This window comes from Porites lutea, chromosome 11 (assembly GCF_958299795.1).
Source record: "Porites lutea chromosome 11, jaPorLute2.1, whole genome shotgun sequence".
Lineage (NCBI taxonomy): Eukaryota > Metazoa > Cnidaria > Anthozoa > Scleractinia > Poritidae > Porites > Porites lutea.
The window spans coordinates 14,170,134-14,184,126 of NC_133211.1; the positions used below are offsets into that span (position 1 = coordinate 14,170,134).

The window sequence follows — 13,993 nt, forward strand, 5'->3', positions numbered from 1 at the left end:
TGAGTACTGTTTCTTGTATTCTTTCCTGATACAGCTTGTCATTTCTGTTAAAATAGGTCATAAAAACAATAAAGCTAAAAGATTCAAACAGTCTCAAGGCTAATGAGGAACAAACACCAGAGTGGAAAACTATGCAAATGTTAAGTGATGAGGTTCATTTGTACTGGCTTTGGACACTCAAAACATCAGCAGACCCAGCTGTTCAGCAGGAAGGTAGTGGATTCAGTCTAGATGGTAAAAAAGTTGATTTGTTCATTCAAGAATTCAAGCTGGAACCAAGCGGCAATGGAGCTGATGTGCTGGCTTCCCCTTGTGGTGACGCTGTTGTTTTGACAAGGAAGGAAGAGCCTATATCCTCTTTGCCATCTCCATTACCAGTCAGACTCTCACCCACAACACCACCTGCTGCTCAGAAAGACTTGGATCGTAAGTTTGGATTAATAAATTTGAGATGTAATTTTTAGTGCAATGTTCATGTACATCTCAATGGCCACATTTATACTGAAAGATACTTTTTCATGTGCACCTTGTTTACTACTTTTACTCTGTTGTATATCAATTTCAGAGATGGTCAGCTGTGGATTGTCATGGCGCACTCTCAAAGAGACAGCCATGTTTATCAGTGGTAACATTCTGGTGATGGTAGTTCCCCAGATAACAATTGGACCAACTTCTCTATTGCTCTCATTCAGAGGTCCAAAAGGTATGACCATTCATCTGCCAGTTCTTTTATTAACCCTCTGAGTCCTGAAACTGACCAACAGCAATTTTCTCTTAAAGATATCAATAAATCATCAAGAGAAATGGTTATGAGAATTAAAATATTATCACTAAAGTAAAAAATAATGTTTTGATCTTTTGTCAAATAATTTATTTCTTTCAACTAATTCCTCAAAGTAACTATGGAGATAAGTCTGGAGAATTTGTTAGTTGATATTGGGGCTAAAAAAGTTAATGTTAGGCCACCAAAGCAGGTTCTAGTTTACTCAGTCTGTAATTTTTGCTTCCGACTGCAGGTCCAATGAATTACTGCTTTTCAACCATGGATGGCTCCTGCGTGAAACATGAAAGTGTGCTAAACTCACCCATGTCAAGGTCACAGGAAATGGTAACCCCAGGTCTTGGTAAGTAAATTTTAGTCCTTGATACCCAGTATCGAGGGCTAAAATTTACAGTATACAGTATAACTGTACATGTATATTTGTATAGTCTTGAAAATAATGAACTGTAGGTTATTATAATAAGATGTAGAAGTGTTATAATTATCCCTCCCCAGTCTAATTCCAGAAGACTTCTTTTTTAAAGAATCATTGTTGTATTTTAAACTATATCTTACTAAGCATTTCTTAATCTAACTGAGCTGCAAATGGCACTGAATCACATCTCAAAAATCCTTTCCCTTCTTGCACAGAGAGCTATGAAGACAGTTTCTCAGTTGTGCTGTCTGCAGCGCTGGTTACTGTCAATGAGGATTTTGTGATTTCAAAAGTCACCAGTAATTAGTTTAGATCCCAGTGAAGCCTGAAGATTTCTGTTAACTAGGAAATCCATTTGATCTCAATCCTAAAGGGAGAAATTTCAATTTTTTATTTTTGTCTGGAGTATTCAATAATAATAAATTATTAAGAGTGATCATCAACAGAAGAGGCAGAAGTCAGTTCTTCACAGTTAATTAGTAACTAAAGATGCTTTTTTAATGGACGTAAAATATTTGTTTTGCAGGTGTGTGCCAGGACTGCATTAATGGAAGACTATGGAGTTATGATGGCAATCACGTTATTGGGGAATGGATAGCAGGTGGATTTCCATCATGCAATCAAGTATCACAACAACTTAAAACTCCCTCAGAATCTGAAAGTGCAGGTTAGAGATCCACTTTTTTGTTGTTTTTGTGAAAATTTCACTGACATTTTTTAATATAAGATGCATGTATCAAAAACAAGAGACAGAATTTTTTTTAATGTCCAGAAACCGATTAGTGCTTTGAACAAATTAATGAGGCCCAGCCAAGCCTTTTGAGACCAACATCTCGATGTAATGCTGTGTAAAGATAGAGTCCAGTTTTATCTGCACTCCTGTCAAGACTAATAGAGCAGGGCTGCTTATCATTTACACAAACCACTTGGGTGGATATCTTGGGCATAAAAAAAACTATTAAAACAATTTGGCATGGTGGAAGTACTACAAAGTATATCCAACTTAACTACTGAACTGGCTAAAAAGACTAAAATAACGTGTCACCTCAAATCACAGTCCACATTTTTCTGAATCTTCCCAAATGCAATGGCACAAACAAGTTGATTTTCCACCAGAATTTCAAGTTTTTTCATGTTAATGGTAAGTACCCCAGATAACTTTTGGGATTTTGATTTTCATGGTAAATTGTCATTTTGTTGTCGACAGCCCAAGATCTTCTTGACCCACTGGACACTATATCATCAATTGCGTACCACATAACATTCCTCTGTAGAAGGCTTGATGCCAAATTACGAGTGGCTTCAACAGAAAATGATGACATTCATTTGCATGGCTCTCCTGATTCACATAGCATGAGCCGAATCTGCAGTGTTCTAAGCACAGCCATAACTAAAGGGCAGAGACATGTGACAATAGCAATGCTTGCTGCTCTTCAAACTCTTGTAAAGCTAGTTAAGGCAGGCTGGGCCAAGGTAGAGGACAGTGCAGTTAAAGAGAGTAAGAGTCTCCTTTGGAAGCTGATATGCACACCACCTGATTCTGTTGGACCTGATGTGCAGCTGGAGGCTTGTAAAGTACTCAAGTCTGCTCTAGAAGTGTTTTGTCCTAGTGTGACGGAGAGGAGTGCTTTGCTGTTACAGCTGTTTTCTGAGGAGACCTCAGCTCCTGGAATGGCACAACTTTTGGGCTTACTGCTAACATACTTAGCAGAGGACATATTAAACAGTGATCCAAGAGTGTCTCTTAAAGCAAGGTAGATATTATGTCCTAACCCTTGTAAATTTATGATCGTCAAATGTGGATCGTGCAATTTAAACAGAAGTTAATTACTTGTATCATTTAAACTTCATGCAAATGTGGATGTATCGAAAATTATTGTATGTATGAAACACACCAGCTAGGCTGTGCAGTTGAGTAGCTATAGCTGTAGGTGTTATTCTCTTTCTGAAGACAAGAAATCACCATGAAGAGTATTGAAGGTGACTGTAATTTAAACCACTTTTAATTTGTACTTGTGTTAAGATGCCAGCAACATCTGACCTAACTTTGAATAGTACATTGCATTTAAGTCTTGGATCTAAGCTACACGACAATAATTTCACCACTTTTGTTTGAAAAGATTCTCCCAGAGATAACAGCACCCTTGAATGAGTGCTGCTTGAAAAGAGAATGTGAAGTCACCATCAAAGAAATAGCTCCCATGAATAAGGTAGTCCTGCATTAGTTCAAAACATCTAAAACCTTTTAAAGTGGCATAACCTTGAAATAAATAAATATAGTTCAGGCCCTAGTTGTTCAAAAGGTGGGTAATACTATCCACTGGATTAACCTTTCTCCATTGGATAGTGGAATTTGTTTCCCAATTTAACATTATTTATTCACTGGATAGTGATTTATCAAGTGGATAATGCTATGCACTTTTGATCAATTGGGGCCAGGTCATCAAAGGCAGATAGCACCGGAAAATACTTGTGTATACCTGCATTTTTCAACTCATTATTGTACTCCCTTTCAGACTGGCAGAAGATGTGGTGTTTGCAGCTCTCAAAGTGTGCATCAAAGAGTCTTGTAATATGATCACTGAATGTGGTACAATGAATGATGAGGCATTCCAAACCTTGGTTGCTAAGCATCCAGTAAGTCTACTGAAGCGCTGAGGTGTTTCGACAAAAAATATATGGTTGAGTCATCATTATTTAATTTTTCACTTAATGATACTTTTGACTTATCCAAAAACAAAATATGATATTTGGTAGTCAGCGACAAATGCTCCCAAGGATTAGCACAATTAGTTAGTGCTTGGCCTTCTACAGGTGTGGGATGTCTTTCCTTTCCATGTAGCTTGATGCTTTAAGTAGCTTTGAATACCATCCCGTAAAACAGATCACTGCTGAAGAGAAGAGGGTCAAGTGAGTGCACTGTCAGCCTCATGTTTGTCAGTCAAAGGACTGTTATGAGTTACCGACATGAAATAAGGAATTCTGCCTTTACCTTTTAAATTAGGTGGGCTAATTGCTCAGAAAGGCTGGAAGTGCACTATGCTGATGAATGTATTATATTTATTGCAAAATACTATTTTCCTTTGATCAGGACCTGTCCCCAGTCCTGCAGTATCTCACAGCTGTCTTTTTCACCTGCTGGAGGGAGCATTTCCTTTCTGATGATCAAGAATCGACTGTCATGGGTGATGATCAGGTAGGTTGGTTTTTGCAACTGATCAATGCAAATGGTTGCTTGCTTTTTATTTCTCTTGCCAGTTTTTGCTCCATACTATCCAAAAGCAGCAATAGAAGTGTTCTTAACAGTATTTGTGGTTTTGTAAACCAATCCAAGTAGTGTGAGGTACTAGTAGTTTTATTGGAGACTAAACAGTAGAGGCCTAACTGCAAATGTTTAAGAATGGAATTAAACACATTTATGCGAAATTCACCGTTAGAAGCTGCGTCATCCATTTTCTGGTTACTTCGTACACAGGGAAATCTAAGTTTTCAATAATTTGTTTGAATTTGAAAACAAAGATCACTGATTAGTTTAAAAAAAGATGTGTTAGTTACACAAACTTCAATATTAGTTTATTTTCCAGACAAGAAAAATTTTTGCAGGTTTATTCCTGATAGAAAGGCTTTTGCAAAGTCATCTTTGAGCTGTGAGTGTTAAAACTGATCATGTCTCAAGTGGTTCAAGGATGATATTATGGTTCCATATGGGCGGTTCTAGGTATTTCATCCCTAACATCCCTTGATCCTGAGACAAGGGGAGACTGGGGGCAATAAAATAACCTAGTTAGAAAAAAATCAACTAGGGAAAATAAAATTACCTAGTTTGAAAAAATCAACTAGGGAGAAATAAAAATTCGCTGAAAAACAATAATTATCTGCAACATATACAGGGAGTCTCTGTTCGAAGGGGGTTCAGGTATTCAGGTGTTATTTCAGGCTTCAGGTATATGAAAGGGTAGGTATATGAAAGGGTAGGTATATGAAAGGGTAGGTATATGTAAGGGTAGGTATATGTAAGGGTAGGTATATGTAAGGGTAGGTATATGAAAGGGTAGGTATATGTAAGGGTAGGTATATGTAAGGGTAGGTATATGAAAGGGTAGGTATATGTAAGGGTAGGTATATGTAAGGGTAGGTATATGAAAGGGTAGGTATATGAAAGGGTAGGTATATGTAAGGGTAGGTATATGTAAGGGTAGGTATATGAAAGGGTAGGTATATGTAAGGGTAGGTATATGTAAGGGTAGGTATATGAAAGGGTAGGTATATGTAAGGGTAGGTATATGTAAGGGTAGGTATATGAAAGGGTAGGTATATGAAAGGGTAGGTATATGTAAGGGTAGGTATATGTAAGGGTAGGTATATGAAAGGGTAGGTATATGTAAGGGTAGGTATATGTAAGGGTAGGTATATGAAAGGGTAGGTATATGTAAGGGTAGGTATATGAAAGGGTAGGTATATGTAAGGGTAGGTATATGTAAGGGTAGGTATATGAAAGGGTAGGTATATGAAAGGGTAGGTATATGTAAGGGTAGGTATATGTAAGGGTAGGTATATGAAAGGGTAGGTATATGTAAGGGTAGGTATATGTAAGGGTAGGTATATGAAAGGGTAGGTATATGTAAGGGTAGGTATATGTAAGGGTAGGTATATGAAAGGGTAGGTATATGAAAGGGTAGGTATATGTAAGGGTAGGTATATGAAAGGGTAGGTATATGTAAGGGTAGGTATATGTAAGGGTAGGTATATGTAAGGGTAGGTATATGAAAGGGTAGGTATATGTAAGGGTAGGTATATGTAAGGGTAGGTATATGAAAGGGTAGGTATATGTAAGGGTAGGTATATGTAAGGGTAGGTATATGAAAGGGTAGGTATATGAAAGGGTAGGTATATGTAAGGGTAGGTATATGTAAGGGTAGGTATATGAAAGGGTAGGTATATGTAAGGGTAGGTATATGTAAGGGTAGGTATATGAAAGGGTAGGTATATGTAAGGGTAGGTATATGTAAGGGTAGGTATATGAAAGGGTAGGTATATGAAAGGGTAGGTATATGTAAGGGTAGGTATATGAAAGGGTAGGTATATGTAAGGGTAGGTATATGTAAGGGTAGGTATATGTAAGGGTAGGTATATGAAAGGGTAGGTATATGAAAGGGTAGGTATATGTAAGGGTAGGTATATGAAAGGGTAGGTATATGAAAGGGTAGGTATATGTAAGGGTAGGTATATGTAAGGGTAGGTATATGAAAGGGTAGGTATATGTAAGGGTAGGTATATGTAAGGGTAGGTATATGAAAGGGTAGGTATATGTAAGGGTAGGTATATGTAAGGGTAGGTATATGAAAGGGTAGGTATATGAAAGGGTAGGTATATGTAAGGGTAGGTATATGTAAGGGTAGGTATATGAAAGGGTAGGTATATGTAAGGGTAGGTATATGTAAGGGTAGGTATATGAAAGGGTAGGTATATGAAAGGGTAGGTATATGAAAGGGTAGGTATATGTAAGGGTAGGTATATGAAAGGGTAGGTATATGAAAGGGTAGGTATATGTAAGGGTAGGTATATGTAAGGGTAGGTATATGTAAGGGTAGGTATATGAAAGGGTAGGTATATGTAAGGGTAGGTATATGAAAGGGTAGGTATATGTAAGGGTAGGTATATGTAAGGGTAGGTATATGAAAGGGTAGGTATATGAAAGGGTAGGTATATGTAAGGGTAGGTATATGTAAGGGTAGGTATATGAAAGGGTAGGTATATGTAAGGGTAGGTATATGTAAGGGTAGGTATATGAAAGGGTAGGTATATGAAAGGGTAGGTATATGAAAGGGTAGGTATATGTAAGGGTAGGTATATGAAAGGGTAGGTATATGAAAGGGTAGGTATATGAAAGGGTAGGTATATGTAAGGGTAGGTATATGTAAGGGTAGGTATATGAAAGGGTAGGTATATGTAAGGGTAGGTATATGTAAGGGTAGGTATATGAAAGGGTAGGTATATGTAAGGGTAGGTATATGAAAGGGTAGGTATATGTAAGGGTAGGTATATGTAAGGGTAGGTATATGAAAGGGTAGGTATATGAAAGGGTAGGTATATGTAAGGGTAGGTATATGTAAGGGTAGGTATATGAAAGGGTAGGTATATGTAAGGGTAGGTATATGTAAGGGTAGGTATATGAAAGGGTAGGTATATGTAAGGGTAGGTATATGTAAGGGTAAGTATATGAAAGGGTAGGTATATGAAAGGGTAGGTATATGTAAGGGTAGGTATATGAAAGGGTAGGTATATGTAAGGGTAGGTATATGTAAGGGTAGGTATATGTAAGGGTAGGTATATGAAAGGGTAGGTATATGTAAGGGTAGGTATATGTAAGGGTAGGTATATGAAAGGGTAGGTATATGTAAGGGTAGGTATATGAAAGGGTAGGTATATGTAAGGGTAGGTATATGTAAGGGTAGGTATATGTAAGGGTAGGTATATGTAAGGGTAGGTATATGAAAGGGTAGGTATATGTAAGGGTAGGTATATGTAAGGGTAGGTATATGAAAGGGTAGGTATATGAAAGGGTAGGTATATGTAAGGGTAGGTATATGTAAGGGTAGGTATATGAAAGGGTAGGTATATGTAAGGGTAGGTATATGAAAGGGTAGGTATATGAAAGGGTAGGTATATGTAAGGGTAGGTATATGTAAGGGTAGGTATATGAAAGGGTAGGTATATGTAAGGGTAGGTATATGTAAGGGTAGGTATATGAAAGGGTAGGTATATGTAAGGGTAGGTATATGTAAGGGTAGGTATATGAAAGGGTAGGTATATGAAAGGGTAGGTATATGTAAGGGTAGGTATATGAAAGGGTAGGTATATGAAAGGGTAGGTATATGTAAGGGTAGGTATATGAAAGGGTAGGTATATGTAAGGGTAGGTATATGAAAGGGTAGGTATATGAAAGGGTAGGTATATGAAAGGGTAGGTATATGTAAGGGTAGGTATATGAAAGGGTAGGTATATGAAAGGGTAGGTATATGTAAGGGTAGGTATATGAAAGGGTAGGTATATGTAAGGGTAGGTATATGAAAGGGTAGGTATATGTAAGGGTAGGTATATGTAAGGGTAGGTATATGTAAGGGTAGGTATATGAAAGGGTAGGTATATGTAAGGGTAGGTATATGAAAGGGTAGGTATATGAAAGGGTAGGTATATGAAAGGGTAGGTATATGTAAGGGTAGGTATATGAAAGGGTAGGTATATGAAAGGGTAGGTATATGTAAGGGTAGGTATATGAAAGGGTAGGTATATGTAAGGGTAGGTATATGAAAGGGTAGGTATATGTAAGGGTAGGTATATGTAAGGGTAGGTATATGTAAGGGTAGGTATATGAAAGGGTAGGTATATGTAAGGGTAGGTATATGAAAGGGTAGGTATATGAAAGGGTAGGTATATGAAAGGGTAGGTATATGTAAGGGTAGGTATATGAAAGGGTAGGGATCACTGGTTGAAGTATATGAGAGGTTCCTTGCTAGCAGAGGCCTCTTTTCCCTCTTTTCCCAAGTATTCAGTGGGAAAATACCAAACAATATCAGGGAAAAGAGGCCTTTAGTGCCAGCGGAGAATATGAAAGGTAGGGAAATGTGTCATTTCGGTCTGTAAAATGACTTAAAAGGGCTGTAGAAGGATTTTAGGGCTGTGACCGTGTAAAAGTTGAAAAAATTTCCTATTTTCGTGATTTCTTCGTTTTTAAAACAAAGTGCATTTACAGCAGTTAAAAGGGATTCAAAGTTCTAAACTAGGTGTGTGAAAAAGGAACCATTTGTCAATGAAAGGTATACAAAAGGGGTACGTTTTCTGTTAGAATAGTATGTAAAAGGTAAGGGGTCGAGAGATCAACTTTTCTGTTTTTATTGCTGATAGGTCATTAGTGATGGTGTGAAGTATATTGAAAGTCAAAGGCTGTCATTAAAAATTTTAGAAGCTTGTCAACAGGTGAGTTCGCCATAGAACAAGGTTAATATTTACGTTTTGTTCCTTGTTCTTTCCAGTAACTCCTCATAAATCGCCTTTAATGTACTTGCCCAAATTAAGCATCCACTTTTTGCTTTTTAAGCTCTGAGAAATTGTTTCAATAATTTTTGTTTCTCATGCTATTGCTTGTTGTTTTTTCTCCAGATTCTTGATGTTGTGCTTGAGGTTCTTTCTAAGCTTTCAGAAGAATATAAAGGAGATATTAAATCAAGAGTTGAAGGCATAGAGCATGTCATGAAAGCGTCACTCGTGGGGCAGACCTTACCCCTGCTGGCTTCTGTTCTGTCTTCTGACAAATTCCTTGGGCTGCCTGTGGCCAAGAGCTATCTACCCGTTGTGACAAATGTAACAGTAACAGCAACAAGGGTGAGAAGCACTAAAAGCTCCTTTCTAGGAAACAAAATTCGATTGAATTTTGATTGACCGTATGAGTGGTGTCCTCACTGTAACTCTCCTTTCCCAAAATTGTAAGGGGAATGGGTTCAAGCTTTTTGCGCAATGATTTCTGGGATTATTTGGGTGGACAAGCGTTACTTATGATTGGTTAATCACCCGTTAATGGTTGAATTGAATAACATCGACCGATCATAACTAATGCTTGTCCACACAAACGTTGCCTGCGTGCAGACGTCTCCTATTTCCTTTGTTGCACGCGTGCAACAAAGGAAATAGGAGACGTCTGCACGCAGGCAACACAAACGATCCCAGAATTAATGCACCCAACGCTTATACCCATTCTCCTTAGAGATTCTAGAGTCTGGAGTGGGATTAATGGCGATAACAACCTGGGCCGAGTTGTTCGAAGGCCGATTAGCGCTTAACCCGGGTTTCTTTTTCTTGTGTTCAAAAGCATTTTCTCGTATAATTTTCTGTGCTATTTTTAGAGCTTCCAATCATCAAGTTGTAGACAAAAAGAATTAAAGCTGAAATGCTTTTTAAGCTTTTAAATCTCGCACTAACCCTGGGTTGTCTTAACCCAGCGTTGAACAACTCGGCCCTGTACGGTAGCTATCACCCCTCTCAAAGTGAAGGGGGCTGCGTCGGTTGATAGTGAGGTCGTTGATGGTATGAGTCAGTCGATGGTATAATGTGCTGGTCAGATAAGCCACAGTGTTCATTTGTCAGTGTAGCCATTGGGTATTTGGTTTGTCTTTTGTGGTCACAGTGCTTTTAACTGGTTTTTAAAGTAAGTATCAAAACTAACAAAATTAAAATCTCTGATCGCTTTTTGGCAGTAAAGAAAAATTGAACATCCTTCAACATTAAAACAGATATTAGTGCTTGCTCTGTGAAAATGACTAAATTAACTAGAGTGACATTGTTGGGGGTACTCGGATAAATTTTAGCGACAACTAGAACAGAATGTGTTTGTGTGGAAAAAGTATACCAACATTCTAACCAAAGTCTTGTTTCTCTTTAGGTGGCCTACTTCGTCTCAGAGTTAAAATCACTTGAAAAGGATGAAGTTACAGGGATAACTTCTGCAGCTGTTCCCTCACCGTGGTTTAGCCCTCGTATGGTGGAAAGCCCTCATCCTGTCCGTGACGACTTTCAGTTTTGTAAAACAGTAGTGCTCCCTGGTGCATCCTGTTTGTACCTTAAGTTTGACCCTCGATGTGCGACTCAGTATGAGTACGATAAGGTGAGGCATGGTCCTGAAATTCCATTGTTAGGGAGCTTAAGCAAAGACTTTTATGTGTAGACTATTCACAGTCCCCTATTTTTCCGTAAGACCGTCGAGATCAAAGACTTTGCATTAAGGGCAGCCGTCTTAGATGAGTGTCAAATCTACATACGACGCCCGCCCCCTCGGTACATTTGAAAATCAAAACGGCCGCTATTCATGGTAAGACGTGCTATATCTCGACGATCTCACGGAAGAATAGGGGACTGTGAACAGTCTATTTTATGTGCGACGCTCGTCAACTGGAAGTGACGCTTTTTCCTTTTTACCGGTCATATGCCTTGACGCTTTTTGTTGGTAAGGGTATTTTTTCTTATAGAGATGATTTGCTCTGAAAATTTGGGCAAAACAACAGCTCAATGATGCAAAAAGTCCACTTCCGGTTGACATGCTTGCTCGAAAACGTCCTTGCTTAAGCTTACTAATTTTGGTAATCGATACCATTCTGATAATCCTGTTAACCCTGGTAATTCTACAAAACCAGTTCGTCCAGATGATCCTGTTAGTCCTGCTAAACCAAAGCCTCCTTCGCAAGTGTATTGTATAAGGCTTCGTCACGTGTCCGTCTCGCTCGAACGTTCGTGGGATTCCAACCAGTGTCTCCGCCCTAGAAGATTACTGCTAAACTGGTTTATGTAGGTTAACCTGTTGACCCTGCTAAACCAGATTATCTGTGTCACCATCAACCCTCCCATTGTGGACACCTCGTAAGTACGATTACCCAGATAATACATACAGTAGCCAAATCCCCGGCAACAATAAAGCGCACACGTTTGAAAAAAATAAACTCCTGCCATTAGGTACTCTTGCTAATAAAGAGACTAGCTCGCAGTTAACTAATAACGGCAATCCCTTTACCTTATAGGCTCGATTTCCGCTGCTCGCTCGGGTACGAGCGTGGGCTCATTTTCTCGAATAGCCGCGGGAAATCGAGTCTACGTATCTCATTAATCCTGTGAAACTAGTTTATGCAGGGCTATCCTAGTTCAGGTTTGTGTTCCTGCATTTCTTCTCTTGATTGTCTTTTTACTCTTTTAGGTGATTATTTATGCCGGTAAGACCACCACTGGTCGTAGGGTAGCAGAGTATGGCGGTAACTCATTTGGTGTTGGTGGAAGAGGTGTGGTGCGACTAGGCTGGCCCAAGGAAGCTGTGAAGGTGGAGGGTGAAGCTGTGACTTTTTCTTTCCAAGTTAAGAGCGCGCGAGAGCGCAACACGCCAGACCATGCTGTGTGGGGATTTTGCTGTACTGTGAGCGCCAAGGTAGGCTTGTTATTGATCCTTAAATTTTGTTTGTAGGACTCGTAACAGTGAAAACAGAAAGAAATGTTGAAACAATATAACGAGTGAGAACTGTAATTGTTTACAAGCATCACTGTAAAGTTGAATTCGGTCATACCAAGACGACCGCATTGAAATCCACCTTTCCAAACCACCCGACCTTTCTTTTTGGAAATTGATACCAATACTGCTTATTGCCCCCACTCCACATAAACTGCAATCTACTGCTACCATTAAAGCATTTTTTCTTATCAGACATGTATCTATACGTCTTATATTACCATCCTCCTTTGTTTCAGGAACATGAAGGAAAACCTTTAAAGTTGCCTTTCTTCACTGACCTGTGTTTCAGCCTGTCTCTCCTTACACATAGTTTGCTCAATGTAATGTACCATGGCCCTGCTAACTCTCAAGCAGAGGATGCTTGTCAACATTTACTTGATTCCAAACTCCTCCAAAGGTAATTCAACACCTATCCTGAAGTACGGATGTGTATACTCGTTGCTACTCACTCGTACCCAGTCTTCTCTTAATCTTTGTAAGCGGTAACGTCACAGTCGCGGTAGACTATTAAGCTGAGAGGCTTTACTGTTTACTGGCTTTTCGCTCCGGTTACTTAGTCCCGTATTTTAGCACGAGGAATATTTATATTTGAAGCTTGCTTGTTTTGGTTTATGGCTTAGATAAAGAGGAATATTACATTTGATGCGCGCTTGTTTTGCTTTATGGCTTATAGAACGAGGAATTTTACATTTGAAGCGCGCTAAATGACTCGAAAAAAGGGGGGCTAAGTAATCGGGGAGAAATGACGGGGTTACCAGACTGAGCGGAACGCCTCCGACCTCCATCCCTTTTACTCGTTCACCTCATAACTCGAGCAAATCAAGTCCTCGCGCGCCCACAGGCAGCACGATTACTGCCTTGCATATACGTTGATTGATAGTAATGATCAGCACGCTAACACCACGCTCAGTCGATACACTCTAAAATAAATTTGATACAAATGCGATGGTGAATTTTAAGCCTGCTGTCTTGTCTTTGAACATCAAACAAGTTATTATGGCAAATACAGGGCTTAAGAGCGATAAAAAAGGCCGAGGAATGCGCTTCTTTTTGTCTTATTCGTCGGGCCGTTCGCAAAATCTGAGTTAAAGAGTCAACGAGTTTCATTGAAGTTAAAGCAACCAACTGGCCCCGATGCCTTCATGAAAATTATTCGTATTTAATTGTTTTTCTTTTTCTTCGTTACGTTAGGTGCGTGTGGCCAAGTACTTCTGAAGATGTTCTAGTGTCTGGAAGTTCTGGTATTTCCATAACCGTTGATTCAGAGAAGGGCTCGTCTTCAGGTCTTGATATCGTTTCCTCCAAACCAAGCTCAAAACTGTCTCCCGAGCTTGTAAAACGTCTAAGAGACATATCAGGTAAATATCGCTCGTCGGGAATTATTCACGTTTTTCGTACATAAAAGATGTGAAGTATAAATCTGCAAATGGTGGGCGCGTTTATTTCATTTAAAATTTGATTCCTTAAAAAGCCAATTCAGACGGTAAAGCTTCAACCAATAGTAAGAATTCGACACACAGACCCAAACTTGACACTCGCAAGCCAGTTGTAGCTAGAATTACAGTTGGGCGCAGGTTCTCTCAAGTCCATCCTTTAGAGATGCAGCCCTCCCATCATTGTGAGCTGAAATGATTAACGGAAGTCCAAAAACATTACCAATGTCTCTGTTATTTTTACTTCGTGTTATCTAGCCGTCCCAGCTCCCACGTTGCGTCCCAGCTTGCGTCAAGCCCTTCAAACGGACGTCATTGAG

The 13,993-nt window shown here is 39.1% G+C and overlaps 1 protein-coding gene across 1 annotated transcript in view; it reads left to right on the forward strand.

Moving 5' to 3' along the window:
• LOC140951464 (probable E3 ubiquitin-protein ligase HECTD4) overlaps positions 1-13,993 on the forward strand; it is a 52,170-nt gene that overhangs the window by 6,340 nt on the left and 31,837 nt on the right. Inside the window, exons 4-17 of the mRNA XM_073400723.1 lie at positions 57-426; positions 566-703; positions 1,017-1,124; positions 1,723-1,857; positions 2,404-2,950; positions 3,713-3,833; positions 4,288-4,392; positions 9,102-9,173; positions 9,357-9,578; positions 10,633-10,854; positions 11,935-12,159; positions 12,477-12,637; positions 13,432-13,598; positions 13,932-13,993. The exon at positions 13,932-13,993 is cut by the window's right edge and continues 270 nt beyond it. Coding sequence (XP_073256824.1) covers positions 57-426; positions 566-703; positions 1,017-1,124; positions 1,723-1,857; positions 2,404-2,950; positions 3,713-3,833; positions 4,288-4,392; positions 9,102-9,173; positions 9,357-9,578; positions 10,633-10,854; positions 11,935-12,159; positions 12,477-12,637; positions 13,432-13,598; positions 13,932-13,993 — 2,655 coding nt within the window. The remainder of the gene's footprint in view (positions 1-56; positions 427-565; positions 704-1,016; positions 1,125-1,722; positions 1,858-2,403; positions 2,951-3,712; positions 3,834-4,287; positions 4,393-9,101; positions 9,174-9,356; positions 9,579-10,632; positions 10,855-11,934; positions 12,160-12,476; positions 12,638-13,431; positions 13,599-13,931) is intronic.